Here is an 18,636-nt window from a genome sequence, read left to right on the forward strand (position 1 = left end):
ATGTAAAATGGATGAGATACATACTTTTCAGGAATACTGGAGAATTAAATTTGATTCCCTATGTGAAAAACACATAAGCCTGTGTCTGACATCTAGCAAGCATTCAATGAATATATTTAAGCAAAAAAAAAAAAAGTTAAAACTGAAGAACGAGGAGCCTCCTCTAGACTGCTGTTGGAAAAGGCCAAGCAAGCCCATCTTTTCCATTGCTCCAAACAAGTAGCACCGTCTGCTGACTCCTGCCCATATCCATAAAATGTTATTTAATATTCCAAAGAGGCATCTTTAAACTCTACAATAATTGTCCTATTCAAGCTTCTAGGTGCAACAGATAACCCTCATAAAAATTCAAAATATTTTAATCCAAATAAATGAAGACCATGTGCTAATCACATGACCCTTAGCTGGCTGTTGTGCTAAAGGAATTTTGGAGTCCTTGATCCTAGCCTTGAAACTTAAAATCCAAGGCCAAGCAATGCTGCTGTGATCAAACACAAAAGACATTGAGCTAAAAAGAAAACCTCTGAGAGAGGGCAAGAAGCAAACTATCTCCCACCCCCACCCCACCCATACAGAGGAGAAGGAGCCTGGCATGCCCCTCGGCGTAGACTCCCCTCAAGGCCCTCTTGGGAAAGGACAACTGTAGTCTAGGGTAGGAGTTCAATATGCATTCCTCAGATCCCCAACAACACCAATATGGTGGCTTTGAGGATGGGCCTCATAGGCCTCCAGCTGCCAGAAACTTCAGTGACCAAGGGCTCCAGTTGCTGTGTTCTGAAATCTGTTGCCTCAAGGCCACACTTCCCACTTCTCAGTCCTTGTTTGGGAGCACTAGGGCCCTTCCTGGGAAGCAGGAGACAACTCTGCTGATTTTGGCTCAAGTACTCCCTGACGGCCTTACTGAACGTTCCTTAGATTAGCCACATCTAAAATACACCCAATCAAATTTCCTTCCTTCTCTTTTTCACTTGAGGTCTGACAGCACTCCCAGCCTTCTTCAGCTCCCTCCCCATTTTTTCTCACAGTTTTTTTTCTCCAATAAAATCCTTGTATATTTAACCCCATCTTTTTTGGTGTCTGCTTCTCGGAGGACCAGACTAACACAACCAGCACTTCACCTGCATTTCTAACAATTATCTGAGGTTCCCAAATGAGTTTCTACTTACGTATGATCTTATGAAGATGAGGAGAATTCCATAGAACACAAGTATAAAGACAGAAGCGAATAGCACTCCATTTAGCAAGGTAAAATCCCACTGAGGAAACATAAATGTCACAAAAACAACTCAATTATTACCTATAAGGGATTTGGGGGTGTTTAGAGCTGCATCTTATACACTATAGATAGAAACTGGCCCATTCGCTAATAGTTCACCCTGGCCAGTTCAGAGAACCGTGTAAATACATTAGCCCAACCACTGAAAAATGGTACACAAGAAAAAATAAATAAATAGTGTTGTTGACTGGGATTTGCTTCCAGAGGGAGAAGAGAGTAGAAGTATAGATGAAATGACAGTAGCCATTAGGTGATAATTTTTGAAACTGGGTGATGTATACATGGGGTTTTATTCAATTCTATTTTCATATTTGATGAAATTTCCCCTTAAAATAAAAAAGACACATTGAATAAACAGGACATAAATTTGTAAATATAGTATGAACATAATTATCCACATTTTTTAAAAACAAGTGCACAGGAAACATTAATGGAGTGAAATACACAAAGATACTATCAGGGTGACTTTACCCCATTTACATCCATATATTTCAATTAAAAAAATGTAGTAAGCTTTGAAAAATTTCTGTTAATGATTCTTTTGTAATTTTGCAATTCATTAAGGTGCTTTTTGTTTTTTCCTTTATAAATCAATGACCCAAATCAGCCTGGGGGAGATTAAGATTTTTTAAACAAAGGAAATATTCATCTTCCGGCCTGAAAAAAATTTATCATGCCAAACAGAAGAGCCTTGAATTCAAGATATTTTCTGCAAGAGTGTTTTCCTAACTCCCCTCTCTCCCGGGTGGCACAAGTCGCTAAGCACTCCATTACTCACCAAAAGGTTAGTGGTTTGAATCCACCCAGAGGCACCTGGGAAGAAAGGCCTGCTGATCTACTTCCTAAAAATCACATCCACTAAAAACCCCGTGGAGCACAGTTCTACTCTGACACACACGAGGTTGCCATGAGTCAGAGTCGACTTGACTGCAACCAGTTGTTGTTGGTTGTACTTCCTACCCTTATCAATCCAAAATCCATTGCAGTCCAGTCAGTTCCAACTCACAGCAACCCTGTAGGACAGGGTAGAACTGCCCCATAGGGTTTCCAAGGAGCAGCTGATAGATTTAAACTGTCAGCCTTTAGGTTAGCAGCCGAACTCTTAACCACTGCGCCACCAGGGCTCCTTATCGCTGGAATAACCTAGAACACTGGTTCTTCAAGTGTGGTTCCCAAATTGCAAGCGTGAGCACTACCTGAGAAATATAATTATCCCGCTTCTCACCTCCCACGCACACACAATCCTACTGCTGCAGAAACTCTGGGGGTGGGGCCAGCAATCTAGTTTATGAAGCCCTCCAGGCCATTCTGATGCTCACTAACATTTGTCTAGAGCTGTGTTTTCAATAGGGTAGTTGCTAGCCACATATGGCTATTGAGCACTTGAAATGTGGCTAGTCCAAACTGAGGGCGCTATAAATGTAAAACACTCACTGGACTTCGAAAATTTACTTCAAAAAAATGTAAAATATTTCATTAATACTTTATTATATTGATTATATATTGGAATGATAATACCAAAAAAAACCAAACCCGTTGCCATCAAGTCGATTCTGACTCATAGCGACCCCATAGGGCAGAGTAGAAACACCCCATAGAGTTACCAAGGAGTGGCTGGTGGACTCGAACTGCCGACCTTTTGGTTAGCAGCCATATCACTTAACCAGTATACCACCAGGGTTTCTGGAATGATAATACTTTAGATTGAAAAAAAAAAAAACAACCATCAAACCAGTTGCGATTGAGTTGATTCCAATTCATAGCTACCCCATGTGTGTCAAAGTAGAACTGTGCTCCATAGGATTTTCAATGGCTACAATCTTCTGGTAGCAGATCACCAGGCCTTTCTTTCGAGGAGCCTCTGTGTGGGTTAGAACTGCCAACCTTTCAGAGGTGGCAGCAGGGGAGATGACCAGGTGAGATGACATCAGCCGCAGAGCCCTGTCAGCTCTGACCAGGCCCAAGAGAGAGCAGGTTCCCAGTCACACCAGCAGTGGAGGTCAGCATCAGAGACCCACAGAGCACAAGTGACTAGGAGATTCAGGCAACGGTGGTTCAGGAACATAAATGGGTCATAGCACCCCAGCCCCACAGTTTCTGTCCCTGGCCAGTGCCAAGAGCCCGCACAAGCCACACCTTCATCCCAATTCCCCCACCTTAGAGAGAAAAGCAGGGGGAGCAGGAGGCTGAGAGCCCGAGCATTTTTTATCCACATGACACAATCACCTAGCCCAAAAGAACTGTCGAGATTATGAGATCAGATTAAAATTTAAACCAAATGGACATTTACTTCATTCCCAGCCTCCCCCACCCAGTAAGTGGAAAGCTGGGGCTCAGGAGGAAACTCAGCTTCACTGTGGGCCTACATTTCCTCTGCAACCTGTGGGTTGTGGTGGGAGTGAATTCTGCAACCCTCACCACATAACTGAGTCAGAAAAAAGAACTGTTGTCTAATGAACATGATTTCAGCTGCCTTTCAAAGTCATTGATGTAAAGCATACCAAATGGAACCATCTTTAAAAAACTTTCCAATGTGATACTCATTCTAATGAACCCAGGTCATAGATCACCTGTGACTTAAAATACTAAGAAATATTCTGGCATTTTAGAAGATTTTGAATAGTCCTAAATGAGTTTATGCCTTCATCAGAGGCCTACCTCACTCATTAACTGGTTGCCAACAAGTTGATTCCAACCCCTGAAGACTCTATCTCTATCAGAGAAGAACTACATTCCATAGGGTTTACAATGACTGGGTTTTTGGAAGTAGGTCACCAGGCCTGTCTTCCCACATGCCTCTGGGTGGACTCAAACCTCCAACCTTTCATTTAGCAACCAAGCATGTTAACCATTTGCACCACCCAGGGACTTTCCTCACTCATTGCAGAGAGGCCTATCTGTTTGGTTTCTAACATACGACCAGCTAAGAGATGGCAGATGCTGATCTGATAATGAAATTAGAATTAAATCTCTAACTTTTGATAAATTTGACTAATTATTTAGTAGATCCTTCTGCAACTCTGATGCATCTTCCTTTTTCCACGAAGAAAAGGCCAAAATTTTGCATCTGTTTGCCAGACAATTCAGGTAATACACTCCCTCCTGTGTAAGTTATTACTAAGGAAAGCTCATCATTTACTAAAGGAAAATGCTCAGAACTGAAGAATGGGCTGCTGAAGATAACTCAAGGGGGATGATGTAATGTCCCTTGACACATTGCAGGGACTACAACCAATATCACAGGGCAATTTGTGTATAAATTTTTGAATGAGGAAAAAAAAAACCTCAATGCCCATCTATCTTATGGTTGGAGACTCATAATTAAAAAGGAATAGTCCCAAATTATATGATATTCCCTGGGAAACCGTGGCACTTTTGAACCCTGGTAAACTATAGTATAACTTGCTCATTTTTAAACTCCCTCTATCAGTCAGGGGCACAGGAGGAACACATGGAGCACTCAAACAGGAAGCTTAGAGGAGGGTTTACTTATAAAGGAACTATATACAAAGTGTTCCAGTAGGGGAACCATAAGGGGCAGTGCAGTAACCTAGACTAGGAGCAAGAGAGCTATTACTGCTCCTAGTCCCAAAGAAAAGGAGCCCCGGTGGCACAAGGATTAAGTAATTGGCTGCTAAGGGAAAAGTCTGGTGATATGCTTCTCTTAGATTAAAAAAAAAAAAAAAATTTGCTGACGAGTTGATTCCGACTCATAGCGACCCTGTAGGACAGAGTAGAAGTGCCCTATAGGGTTTCCAAGGAGTGGCTGGTGGATTCAACTGCCACCCTCCCTTTTGGTTAGCAGCAGTAGCTCTTCCCACTGCACCACGGCCCCATCTGTTAGAATACAGCCCAGGAAATCCTATGGGGCAGTTCTACTGTGTCCTTAGGGTTGCTATGAATCAGAATTGACACAATAGCACACCACAGGCCCAAGGAAGAGGAGAAAGAGCAGTTACCGGAACCCAGAAGTAGATAATTGTATTGAATTGGCTGCCTTGAGATGAGCAGTGAATGTTGGTTAAGGAACACAGCTAGCACACGGGGAACTTGTTGGGAGGACGCCATGGAAGTAAGTATCCCTACCTCTCTCCTCCTTCCCGATAATGTCTGGCTAGGGGTCCCCAATGGTCAAACCCAATGGGAAGCCGGCAGCAAGAGAACCATGGATATGAGGCCCACAGGACAGCAGAGAAAAGGGGCAAGGGACAAAGGAAGATATCTCAGTACCTCCCTTGTGACGGAAATCTGCTTTAATAATACGTACTTTTGTTTGTACAGCAAATAAAGTGAGCGCTAACGTCACCAGAGCAGTGGCTCCTGTTGCCCATAACACTTCCTCGGCATTATAGAAACTAAAACCAGAGACTGTGGTTACTGTCCAAATAAACTCAAAGAAAAGCATACAAACAAAGGAAATGTGTATCAAAGACTTACACTGATACGGCTCCTAGCAGCAGACCTTGAAGAATTGTCTAAAAACAAAATTCACAGTAAGTCAGGAGCTGATTCCCGAGGTGTGAGGCAGAAGCCCAGATCCTGAGGAGGTGATTTAAGGCCTGTGAGTCTGTGCAGGTCTAGGGAGCAATGGCGAGTATGCACAGCCCTAGCGCACAAAGCTACAGGGTGGTTGTGAGAAGTAGACGAACTAAACATTTCCTTAACATACTCTCGAAAACTGATAAGAGCAAATTCTTTTGTTAGTAAAATTTTCTTAGAACACAATGGTGACTTTCAACATATTCGGTGAATTAAATGTGTATTAATTATGACTGTGGAAATCATATTGTCATCATTAAGTGGGGCCATCCACATAGTATCAGGCCAGGATATGCTATTTCTAGTAGTGTTTCACCAACAGTTTCACTACTGGCCCTTTCCATAGTGCCCGAGTAAGAAAAAAAAAAGCAATATTTCTCCTAAGACCTTAGACATGGGAGGAGAGTTGAGAACTTCTCAGTGCCAGGACATGGGACTGGAGGGCAGTTACCCACAGAGCATGGAGCTGGACCTGTAGATGCCAACTGAGGGCTAGGACAGGGGCTACGCGAGACTGTGTGAGGGCATGGACCAGGGTTCCCGTTGCCCAAATGGAGCTGGGATGCTGGGCTCTGCAGACAGAGTGCAGTGTGGGTGAGAGGCACTGCTGAGAGCCAGCAGGCAGTGTAGCTGGAAGATAAGGCCAAGAAAAGCAAGGAGGACATGCCCAGGCCCACAGTCAGGATTGGGGCCAGCAGGCATAGCACATGAGAACTACAGTAAGCAATGGTTCCAGGGCCTGAAGAAATGCCCAAGCCAGTCAGATGCTAGGTCAGGGGCAAATCCAGAGACTTGAATGACATGCTGATCTACGAGGAGAGCCAGGAATGAATCCTGCAGACTCAGGGAGTGAAACGGAGCAGGCACATCCTACCCGAAATGCCAGAACTGCTAGAGGGGCTTGAACTCCAGCTAGCCAACTAAGCACAGAATCAAAGGCTGGAGAAGAATTAGAATCCAGGGAAGTCCTGGGTTCCCCAAACCCAAGGGATAATTGCCTGATTCTCTACTTTGTTAAGCTTAGCTAAAAAAAAAAAATAGACAGTTGTTATTTCCATTGTATGAAAAGATGTATCTATCCAATTCACACATAATACTTTAATAAAGTGCTTGCTTCCAACCTTCCTCCCATGATTAATTTTTATCCTCTTCTGCTAGCTCACTTGCTTCATATTTCTTCATTTTTGGCAGCACATGGGACACTGGCTGTGTGTGTGTGTGTGCGTAAGAGGGAGAATCAATGGGGAAACTGATTTCGAGCTGGAAGCCGCCTTTCAGTTTTTGGAAGAGTAAAAAAGTGAGTAACAAGACGCCTTAGAAGCCAAACCTGCCTGACGACTTCAAGAGCTCAGAGCATGGACTCAAGGGGCCAAAATTCTACAGGGCACATGCTATCTTCAGTGAATGTGTTTTCCTTTTTTCCCTCAATTCATATTCTGAAATGGTTTTCTCCATATATTCCCTCACCCTTGGGGAAGACATTGAATCTAGAAAATACAACTAATGCTCTGCCCCTCTAGAATATTTCTTCTCTTAGGCTGTTATCTGCTCTGAGGTTAAAAACAAAACAAACAAAAAAAAAAACCTCCCTTTGAGACCAGTAACTTTTATCTCTTCTTGTAACAAGCGTGAAAATTTTAAAAATAAAATATTCAAAAATGTCTGGAAAAATAATTCCTTCCTCCTACCTGTTGGCCTCTGTATCAAGATGTACATGCTCTCTCACTTCAGGAACAGAGGTCCCACTTGCTCACCTGGGCAATATCCAGCCCACTAAGGAACGTCCCACAATGCTCTGGCAGCTGAGAAAATGCCCGATTATGGGCACCATAGAACCAGTCTTCTCCAGCCTTAGGGAAAGCTATTCTCCCCAACACATAAATCACAATGGACGCTGGACTGTGTGAATGCTAAGAATCTCATCATGTGTCCTTCATTGGTCTGGCCACCAGAAAGCTCAGAACCAAATCTGGGACCACCACACTGAAGTATATAAGATTTAGTGTATCTTATGCACCAACCAACCAATCTACTAGTCTGCTCTTACTTTTCATTCCATCAGATTTCCTCATCAATTTATCTTCTTATACGAGGGATATTTCTATAAGTTACCTTAAATCTGATTTGGAACCAGATAAGGAATAAATCAATTGGTAAATAAATGTTTTTTACATGAAGAGGTGGTTAACGCTGCTTGGGAGAAAATGCAAACTCCCCTCAAAAAAAATCATTTGTGGGCACTATCCTGAATCTTTCTGGGGCTGTTCTGAATTTTCACAAGAGAAGCAAAACACCCTAGGAGTTACTATCAGTGTACTTCAGAGAGACCGCTGCCTCCAGCAAGTGAGAGGTTTGATCTGACCCAGGAAAGTGGGAGAAAGACAGTCACAAAAAGGGGGATGCTGATGAGTCCCTCAGGAGGAGCCCTGAGACCCTCCTGGGAGCTGAGCCCTAGGTTGGGGTAGGGGTGAAATGAGAGAAATTCAGATACGCTCAGGGAATACGGGTGCCCCAGGTACCTGCAGAGAGCTGGCAAGATCCCAGGGTCCCAAAGGGCATGAGAAAGGGAGCCACACAGTTTCCTGTGACCCAGAGTGGCCTGAATGACAGAAAACGGGCAGGGCAGATGTGGCGAGACCTTGTGGGTAGAGGCTTCGGACTAGCAGGAACCAGACCATGGGTAAATGACGACAGTCAAGGACCAGAAGCTCCCCGTCCCCAACTCTCTGGTGCTCAAAAACCCCTCCTGGACTGAGATGCAAGTTAGGGAAACGGGAGAACCTGAGCTCAGAGAATGCTCCTGTCCCCTGTGGGACTTGAAATAGAAATTAAGTACATTTTAGGAAAATTAAGAAAATTACTTTTCCTCGCATGAGTTTGTGAACTAAATGTGGAACACACTATTTTAAAAAATGTGTTTGTTGAGCCTAAATAGGTCCAGCAACAGTTAGATTAACTGTTCCTGAAATGTAGCCCAGACGTGGGAAAGGGTCCCCCATGCAGCCTTAATAGAGGCATGTTGGCCCGCACAAAGCAGTAGCCCAGGATCCCCAAATTGTCCAATTTACTAAAAGGGTGTGGATACTATCTCATAAGTTTATTACATCATTACAACCATAAGTCAGCCAAGACAATGTCTCACAAATATTTTCTATCTGTATTATTCCACAGGAAGAATTTCCACATATAAAGGAACAAATCTAATAATGTGACAAAAATATATTACAGAGATCAGCTAGCATGGGTGTTAACAAGGTTTACTTACAAACAATCCCAGGAGAATGTAATTTGCAGGCACCTGGCGACGGATATCCCCACAGCAAGCCAGTACAAAAAGTATAACAAAAAACACTGGCCTGAAGAATAATTTAAAATCTCATGTTACTTCCAATGACTACATTATGTGATGTACATTATATAACATTATATGACATTATGACATTACTTGGTAATAAGTATTATAAACAAAAATATTACCCTCATTTCCTTTTTTAATCTTTTGAAATCGACTTTTCTTGTTGGCATCCACAGAAGGCTTACTGGGTTTTTGTTTTGTTTTTTTTTTTAAGTTTTTTTTATTTAGAAATAACTATAGATTCACAGGAAATTGCAAAGATAGTACAGAGATGTCCCATGTGCCCTTCACCCAGTTTCCCTCAAGGGTCACCTCTCACATATTTCTAGTACAATACCAAAACCAGGAAATTGACATTGGTACTGTGTAGGTACATAGTTCTATGTCCTAGAACGAGGACACAAATCTAGTGTAGATTCATGTAATCACCCCTGCAGTCAAAATTCAGAGCTATTTCACACAACGATCCCCCTTAATGCTACCCCTTTACAGTAACACACACACACATACACACTCATCTCTACCTCCTTTGTTTTTCATATCTATAATGTCATTTCAGGCATGTTACACTTTTATCTCATTTTTCACAGTAAAAGAACCTCAATCAAACTATTAGAAGAATTGCTTTTTATGAAATCCAATAATACTTACAAAAGTGCATAGGTGAACCAGGGGTGCAGGAGTACCCAAGCTTTTAATGCCTTCCTGGTTTAAAAAAAAATTTTTTTTTAATAAAAATATATATGTATATATAGTTTCACACAATAAATAGTTTTTCACAATAATGATATATTTTGCGAACTAATGTAATACTTAAGTAGAATTAAAACAGTATCATGAGAAGAGGGAAACCCTAAAAGATTCGTTATCAGTGACAGAAGAGTAGTGAACATAACCATCTTCCTTCTTTAAATAGATTCATAAAAGGATATATTCATAAGTTGTAAGTCAAACTTAGATAAATGCAAACGTCCTAGTGAAGTTTTTATTTAAAAAAAAATACTGAGATTGATGCGTGTGCAAAGCAAAAAAAAAAAAAAAAATCAACTTCTAATATATTTGCTTTGTAAATACAGATTTTCATAGAATGGGTTTTAGCAGTGATGGTTCATAGTCCCTTAGTAATTTTTGAACTTAACAGTGTTCTGGCCTCTACAGTCTTGCATTTTTTCTTTATCCAATTTGAACTGTGTAATAGCTCAGGGATAACTTAAAAAAAGAAAATAGCGCCCAAAATAAGAGTAAGACAAAAAGTTCTTGGCTTAGGAAGTTGAAGTAACATTCTAGAAATCTACCAACACTTTGTGTGGTCTAGGAGTTGTCTCAGGAGAATAAAGCCACAGAAATACTGTTGTTGTTGTTAGTTGCTGTCCAGTCAACTGCAACTCATGGCAACCCCATGTGTGCAGAGTAGAACTGCTCCATAGGGTTTTCAAGGCTGTGACCTTTCAGAAGCAGATTGGGCTATCTTCTAACGCACCTCTGGGTGTGGGCTAGAAGTCATTTGTGCCATGCAAGAACTTTCAAAGAAATACTATCTCCTGTGACTGACTAAGAAAAAAGAGACAAAGAGACAGAAAGGACCACATAAACCAGAGACTACATCACCCTGAGACCAGAAGAGCTAGATGGTGCCTGGCCACAACCGATGACTGCCCTGACAGGGAACTCAACAGAGAAACCCTGAGGGAGCAGGAGAGCAGTGGGATGCAGACCCCAAATTCTCGTAAAAAGACCAGACTTAATGGTCAGGCTGGGACTGGAGGGACCCCAGAGGCTTGGTCCCCAGACCTGTTAGCCCAGGACAGGAACCATTCCCAAAGCCAACTCTTCAGACAGGGATTGGACTGGAATAAAAAAATGGAAAATCATACTGGTGAAGAACGAGCTTCTTGGATCAAATGGACAATGTTGGCATCTCCTGTCTGGAGGGAAGATGAGAGGACAGAGGGGGCCAGAAGCTACCCAAATGGACACGAGGACAGAAAGTGGAGGGAAGAACTGTGCTGTCTCATTGGAGGGAGAGAAATTAGGAGTGTATGGCAAGGCGTATGTAAATTTTTGTATGAGAGACTGACCTGATTTGTAAACTTTCACTTAAAGCACAATAAAAATTAATTTAGACAAAAGACAAGGTTTTTTAAATGATCAAAATTAAATCAAGCTAATTCAATAATAATTAATTTGAACATTCTAACATTTAATTCTACACCAGTAATAAAGACTTCTAAGAGCCACAGTGATGCAGTGGTTAAAGCGCTTGGCTGCCAACCAAAAGGTGGGCAGTTCAAACCTACCAGCCTCTCCATGGGAGAAAGATGTACCCATCTGCTTCCCCAAAGATTTGCAGCCTTGGAAACCCTATGGGGCAGTTTTACTCTGTCCTGTAGGATCGGTATAAGTCAGAATTAACTTGACAGCAATGGAGTTTTGGTTTATATGGTCCCTGTGAGTTGGAATCAACTTGATGGCAATGGGTTTGGTTTAATAAAGACTTACCAGAAAAGAAACACGCTAATAATTGCGCCAGTGACAAGCAACTGCACTGTCAGGAGGAGGAATACTTTTCTAATGAAAGCTAAGGAGATAGAAACATTATTTCTTATGACACAAATAAATATTCAAGAGCAAAAGTATAAATGTAATAAACTATTTTTTTTTTAGTCTAAGAAATCTTTAGTAATAAAGCATTTCTGGTGCTCGTTAAAGGAAATTTTTCTTGTATTTCTTTTATTTTATTATGGTAAAATGTATAGAACAAAACATTTATCGTTTTGACCGTTTTAAAGTCTATGGTTCAGTGATACTACATTCTTCATGTTGTGCAACCATCACCGCTATCCATTTCCAAATGTTTTTCATCACCCTAATCAGAAACTCAATGCCTGTTAGGCAATAACTTTCCATCCCCTTTCCCCCAGCACTCCCTGGTAACCACTAATTAATTTCTATGCATTTGCCTATTCTAGGTGTTTCATATAGGTTTTATATTACCTATAAATATGTAATTTTGTCCTTTTGTCTGACTTATTCAGGCAATAAGACGATTTGTTCTTTTCTCTGACTTATTTCCCTCAGCATAATGTTTTCAAGATTCATCCACGTCATAGGTTATATCAGAACTTCTTTTCTCTTTATGGATGAATAATATTCTATTGTATGGCTATATCACATTTTGTTAACCATTTATCTGTTGACAAACACTTGGGTTGTTTCCACTCTTTAGCTATTATGAATAATGATTCTATTAACATTAGTGAAGAAGTATCTGTTTGAGTTCTTGCTTCCAAACCTTTTGGGTATATACATAGAAGCGGAATTGTTGGGTCATATGGTGATTCTGAAGAACTGCCAAACTGTGTTCCACAATAGTTATACCATTTTACATTCCCACTAGCAATGGGTAGGAAACCCTGGTGGCATAGTGGTTAAGAGTTTGGCTGCTAACCGAAAGGTCGGCCGTTCAAATCCATCAGGTGCTCCTTGGAAACTGTATGGGGCAGCCCTACTCTGTCCTATAGGGTTGCTATGAGTTGGAATCGACTCTACAGCAATGAGTTCACTTTGGAGCAATGGATGAGGGTTTCAGTTTCTCCACATAGTCACCAACACTTGTTATTTTCTATTTTTCTGATAACAAGCATTCTAGCGGGGGTGAGGTGGTATCTCATTATGGTTTTGATTTCCATTTCCCTAATGACAAATGGGAAACCCTGGTGGCATAATGGTTAAGAGCTATGGCTGCTAACCAAAAGGTTGGCAGTTCGAATCCACAAGGTGCTCCTTGGAAACCCTATGGGGCAGTTCCACTCTGTCCTATAGGGTTGCTATGAGTTGGAATCAGTTCGATAGCAAGGGGTATAGGGTACCCAACTGTGTCCTTTTGCTGGACTATTTCTGTGTATAGGAAGCGTGACAACAAAAATATGGGTCTGAGCTATCTGAATCAAAAACCAGAACACCCAAATGTGTGCTGCCGCATTAAAACATTCATTTACCCAACATAAATTGGGCACCTACTAAATGCTGAAGACTATGAGGGAATAAAAATTGAATGTCCCAACTCTTAGGGATAGGCATATAGCTCAATAGAATAGAACTGACAGTCCAAAAGAAAGTTTTACATTTATGATCAATTAATTTTTAACAAAGGTACCAAGACAATTCAATGAGGAAAGAATAATCTTTTCAACAAATAGTGCTGAGACAACTGGCTATCCACCACAAAATGATGAATTTGGACATCTTCATTCTATACACAAAAATTAATTCAAGATGAATCATAGACATAAACGTAAGAGTTAAAACTATAAAAAAGAAAGTATAAATCTTAATGATCATGGATTAGGCAATGATTTCTTAGGCACCTAAACGCAAGCAGCAAAAGAAAAAAAAAACAGATAAATTGGACTTCATCAAAATTAAAAATATTTGTGCATCAAATGACACTTCTAAAAAAGTGAGACAACAACCCACAGCTGGAAGAAAACACAGTATTTACAAGGTATATCTGATAATGGACTTGTATCCAGGGTATATAAAGAAATCTTATAACTCAATAACAAGAAGACAAATAACATAATCAAAAATGGGGAGAGCCTGTGTAGTGTCCTCTCACATTGACGCTGGACTTGGCCACATGACTTTCTTTGGATAATGGGACATTAGCATATGTGATCCAAGCAAATATTTGCTAAGCCGCTTGCATACTGGGGCTTGTCCACCTGGTACACTCCTTCCTGGGACCCAGCTGCCATGTGGTGAGACACTCAAGCCACAAGAAGGGAACTAACAATCCACACCAACTGCCAGACATGTGAGGGAGCCATAATGGCCACTGTAGCCCCAGTCAACATCTGATTGTAACTGTATGAAAGACCCCGAATAAAATTAGCAGTAGGTCTGCCTGGCTAAGCCCAGGAAATCCACAGAATAATTAGAGAAAACAAAATGATCATTTATTTTTTAAAAGGGCAAAAAGACTTGAGTAGACATTTCTCCAAAGAAGATATGTGAATGGCTAATGAGATGCCTTCATGATTAGTCATTAAAAACCGAAAAACCAAACCCATTGCCGTCAAACGGACTCTGACTCATAGCGACCCTATAGGATAGAGTAGAACTGCCCTTTAGGGTTTCCAAGGTTGTAAATCCTTATGCAAGCAGACTGCCACATCTATCTCCCAAAACATTAGTCATTAGGGGAATGCAAATTAAAATACAATGACCTATCCCTTCAGATACTACAATGACTATAGTCAAAAAGTCAGACAACAATGGTGTCTTAAAATCTTGTGAGCGGGCATCTAAGATACTTCAGTGGTTTCACCCCATCTGGAGCAAGGGAGAATGAAGAAAACCAAAGACACAACAGAAAGATTCGTCCAAAGGACTAGTGGACCACAACTACCACAGCCTCCACCAGGCTGAGTCCAGCACAACTTGATGGTGCCTGGTGGTTTCACCCCATCTGGAGCAAGGGAGAATGAAGAAAACCAAAGACACAACAGAAAGATTAGTCCAAAGGACTAATGGACCACAACTACCACAGCCTCCACCAGGCTGAGTCCAGCACAACCAGATGGTGTCTGGCTACCACCACTGACTGCTCTGACAGGGATCACAATAGGTGGTCCTGGACACAGCTGGAGAAAAATGTAGAACAAAATTCTAACTCACAAAGACCAGATTTACTGGTCTGACAGAGACTGCAGAAACCCCAAGAGTGTGCCCCCTGGACACATTTTTAGCTCAGTAATGAAGTCACTCCTGAGGTTCAACCTTCAGCCAAAGATGAGACTGGCCCACAAAAAAAAAAAAGAGAGAGACGAAAGGGGCACACCAACCCAAGGGCAAGGACTAGAAGGCAGGAGGGTGCAGGAAAGATGGTAATAGGGAACCCAAGATAAAAAGGGAGAGTGTTGACATGTTGTGGGACTGGTAGCCAATGTCACAAAACAATATGTGTACTAACTGTCTAATGAGAAGCCAGTCTGTTCTGTAAACCTTCATCTAGAGTACAAGAGTCAGACAACCCCCAAAACTATGGCCCCCAGACGCTGTGTTAATCCAGAACTGAAATCATTCCCAAAGCCCACTTTTCAGACAAAGATTAGACAGGCTTATGAAACAAAAAATAACACATGTGAGGAATGTGCTTCTTAGTTCAATCAAATATACGAGACCAAATGGGGAGCTCCTGACCTAAAATAGGACAAGAAGGCAGGAAGGAACAGGGACTGGACGAGTGGACACAGGAAACCTGGGGTGGAATGGGGGAGAATTGCTATCACATTATGGGGATTGCAACCAATGTCACAAAACGATTATGTATATAAATTTTTGAATGAGAAATTAGCTTGAGTTGTAAGCTTTCATTTAAAGCACAATAAAAACAAACAAAAAAAGTCAGACAATAACAAGTGTTGATGAGGATATGAAGACACAGAAACCCTCATACATTGTTGGTGGGAATGTAAAAAGGTGCAGCCACTTTAGAAAAGTTTGGCAGTTACCATACAGCTCAGCAACTCCACTTCTGGGTGTCTACCCAAGAGAGAGGAAAACGTATGTCTACCCAAAAACGTGTATATAAATGTTTATAGCAGCATTAGTCATACTAGCCAAAAAGTGGAAACGACCTAAATGTTCACCAACTGATGAATGGAGAAACAAAATGTGGTACATTCAGGCAATGGAATATTATTCAGGAATAATGCATGCAGGAACCTTGAAAACATTATACTAAGTAAAAAAAGCCAATCACAAAAGATTACATATTGTACGATTTCATTTATATGAAATGTCCATAATAGGCAAATTCATAGAGACAGAAAGCAGACTAATGGTTTCTGGGGGTTTGACGGTGGAAGCAGCAGGGAAGTGATTGCCAATAGGTTTCTTTTGGGGGTGATGAAAATGCTCTTAAAGTAGACTGTGGTGATAGCTGCACGACTCTGGAAATATACTAAAAACCATTGAATTGTGCACCGAAAAGGGTGAATTTTATGGTACATAAATTATATCCTGGCGTTGCCACGAGTCAGAATCGACTTGATGGCAACTAACCACAAAAATTACATCTCAAAAAATCTACTTTAAAAAATTGTAATCCCCACCCCCATAACTCCATTATGCTGCTCTACTTTTCCTTTTTTTTTCCATAGCACTTTCATCTTTCTTACATACTATACAATTTAAAGGGGTAGGGGTGGGGGCAGCCTCTGCCCTACAGAAGAGGTAGATACAAATAACTGACTCTAATATTGGCGAGGAGGCTTTACAGTATTTTTCATGCAGCGATACCATATTAAGCCTCTTTGCCTCATCTGCAAAATGGCAATAATACTACTTAATTTATAGGGTTGCTGTAAGAACTAAATGCAATAATATTTTCCTTGTGCAATACCCCAGAAAGTGTGGGCACCTGTGGCAGAGGCTGCTAGTTACTGACATCCACTCTCCCCAGCTTCCTGACTATCAAACCCAGATCTTGTTAAGGATGGGAATGGGCCCAGCTGAAACACTACAGATAGAGGTGGCCATGTGACACAAGTAGGGCCAATGATACGTAATTGGAAACTCTTGTGTGTGGTTTCTGGGAAAGCCTCTGAAAAGGGGTCAGATTTGGCTCGTTCTCAAGGCACCTATCTATGAATGGCGCCCCCTGGAGTTGTCAGTGTTGTGATCCTGCCTTGGCCCTTGATTAGCTTGGCTGTTGGCCTTTCTTTTCTTCCTATCTGGAAAGTTGGAGCTCCAGAGGCATCTTTCCACCCACATGATAGAGGGTGGGGGGTCACAGGGAGACAGCAATGGACCCGCAAAGTTCGTAGTCCTCCTTCGAGTTATCCAGACCCTAAGAGGGCCTAAGGGATCAGAGTGGCAGCTCAAAAGAGCCTAGGTCCCAGTGAACACCAGGGGCCTGAGGCATTAGCCTTGAACTGCCTACCCCCAAACTTCATATTTTATAAGGGAAAAACAAAACTTCTCATTTGTTTAGGCCACAGTTTTTTTAGGTTTCTGATACAGCTGAACGTGTTTCCTAACTTATACGGAATTAATATTTAGAACACTGAATTAATACTTTTCGAAACCAAAGCCAACATTATGGTATTACCTGGTATGTAGGTGAAGACATTCTACAACCAACAGCTAATTCCTATTTCCTGAGAAAACTAAAAATTACCCACCATTATGAGTTTCTGAAGGCCCTGGACAACTTGGGGCAGTCTACTAGAACAGCCCTACATGTTTCTTCGTAAAACATGACTAGGAAAACCCAAAAGCAAAACTAAATCTTTCTGACAATCTACTCTGCAGAAACTTTATAAGACAATATTTGTTTTTCTCTTCCAAAAAGATAATTTCTTTATTCTCACCTCTGCGGACAGATGCATCTGCGAATGGGCCAGATGCATTTGTACTGCTGTGTTCTGGGGTGCTGTCATCTGAAATTTGTATCACATAGACACCTGGTCGTTCACCAGTCTTCGATTGAGGATTCCTAGGAGTTTGTTTTGGCCTTCCTGAAGGTGAGGGTGTGTCATGCTGATCAGATTTGGGCTGGGAATTTTCATGATCTGCTGCTTTCCGAATCAGATATAGGTGATCTCCAGAACTAAAGTCTATTGGTTCACTGACCTCTAAGTTCATCTTCCTGGGGAGGTAGGGAAGGAAAGAATTGTTATTTATGTCTTTATGATCATACTGCTACAATCTTAGAATCTTTATAACAATTAGATATTTTTTTTTCTTAATTTTAACTGCCTTTGCTCTGTATTTATTGAGTCAGTGCCTAATAGGTATTTGTTGAGTGAATGACCAATAAATATTTGTAAGATGAGGCCTGTGGAGTAAAATACTTTGCAGTTTGTTATGAAATTAGTATTACTACAAATTCATGTAACGAGGAGTTAATAAGTCCCCTCTTATGTGGAAAGCATGGAGCTTCCGTTGTCATCTCCACCCTCAAACAGCTCACAGTTTAGAAGAGAAGATAAACAAGCAATGATATAAAAATTGACAAGAGCAAGGCCAGAGATAATGGAAGGTGCTATGATATCCTGTAACAAAATCTGAGGGAAGATGCTGGGAGTGGGTGAGATTGTTGAAAGCTTCCAGAAGAGAGTGAGGTTTAAGCTAAGGCTGGAAGATAAGTAGGAATTAACCAAGTGAAGAGGTGGGGAAAGATTATCCCAGGCAGAGGAACCAGCCTAGACCAAGACTGGAGAAAGCAGAGAGTACAGTTTTCAAAAACTGACAGAAGTTCATGTGGCCAGAGCAGAAAGCTTGAAGGGGAGAGTAGAAAGAGGTTAGCCAGAGGGGTAGTGGGGGCAGGTTACTGAGGGACTAGCAAGAGAAATTAAGGAGCCTGGACTTTATCCTGGAGGTCATGGGTGTGGCAGGCAGAACAATGGCCTCCCAAAGATGTTCACATACTAATCCCTGGAACCTGTGAATATGTTAC

The 18,636-nt window shown here is 41.4% G+C and overlaps 1 protein-coding gene across 1 annotated transcript in view; it reads right to left on the minus strand.

The window, feature by feature from the left end:
* The window catches only part of TMBIM7 (protein lifeguard 1), a 34,444-nt gene extending 16,216 nt beyond the window's left edge, over nucleotides 1-18,228 (minus strand). Inside the window, exons 1-7 of the mRNA XM_023544428.2 lie at nucleotides 17,549-18,228; nucleotides 11,670-11,748; nucleotides 9,822-9,875; nucleotides 9,081-9,171; nucleotides 5,714-5,751; nucleotides 5,544-5,631; nucleotides 1,167-1,256 (exon numbers count right to left, since the gene is read on the minus strand). Coding sequence (XP_023400196.1) covers nucleotides 1,167-1,256; nucleotides 5,544-5,631; nucleotides 5,714-5,751; nucleotides 9,081-9,171; nucleotides 9,822-9,875; nucleotides 11,670-11,748; nucleotides 17,549-17,822 — 714 coding nt within the window. The 5' untranslated portion in view covers nucleotides 17,823-18,228. The remainder of the gene's footprint in view (nucleotides 1-1,166; nucleotides 1,257-5,543; nucleotides 5,632-5,713; nucleotides 5,752-9,080; nucleotides 9,172-9,821; nucleotides 9,876-11,669; nucleotides 11,749-17,548) is intronic.
* Between the last annotated feature and the right edge of the window lie 408 nt (nucleotides 18,229-18,636).

The sequence above is a fragment of the Loxodonta africana genome, chromosome 8, assembly GCF_030014295.1.
Source record: "Loxodonta africana isolate mLoxAfr1 chromosome 8, mLoxAfr1.hap2, whole genome shotgun sequence".
In the NCBI taxonomy this organism is placed as follows: Eukaryota; Metazoa; Chordata; class Mammalia; order Proboscidea; family Elephantidae; genus Loxodonta; species Loxodonta africana.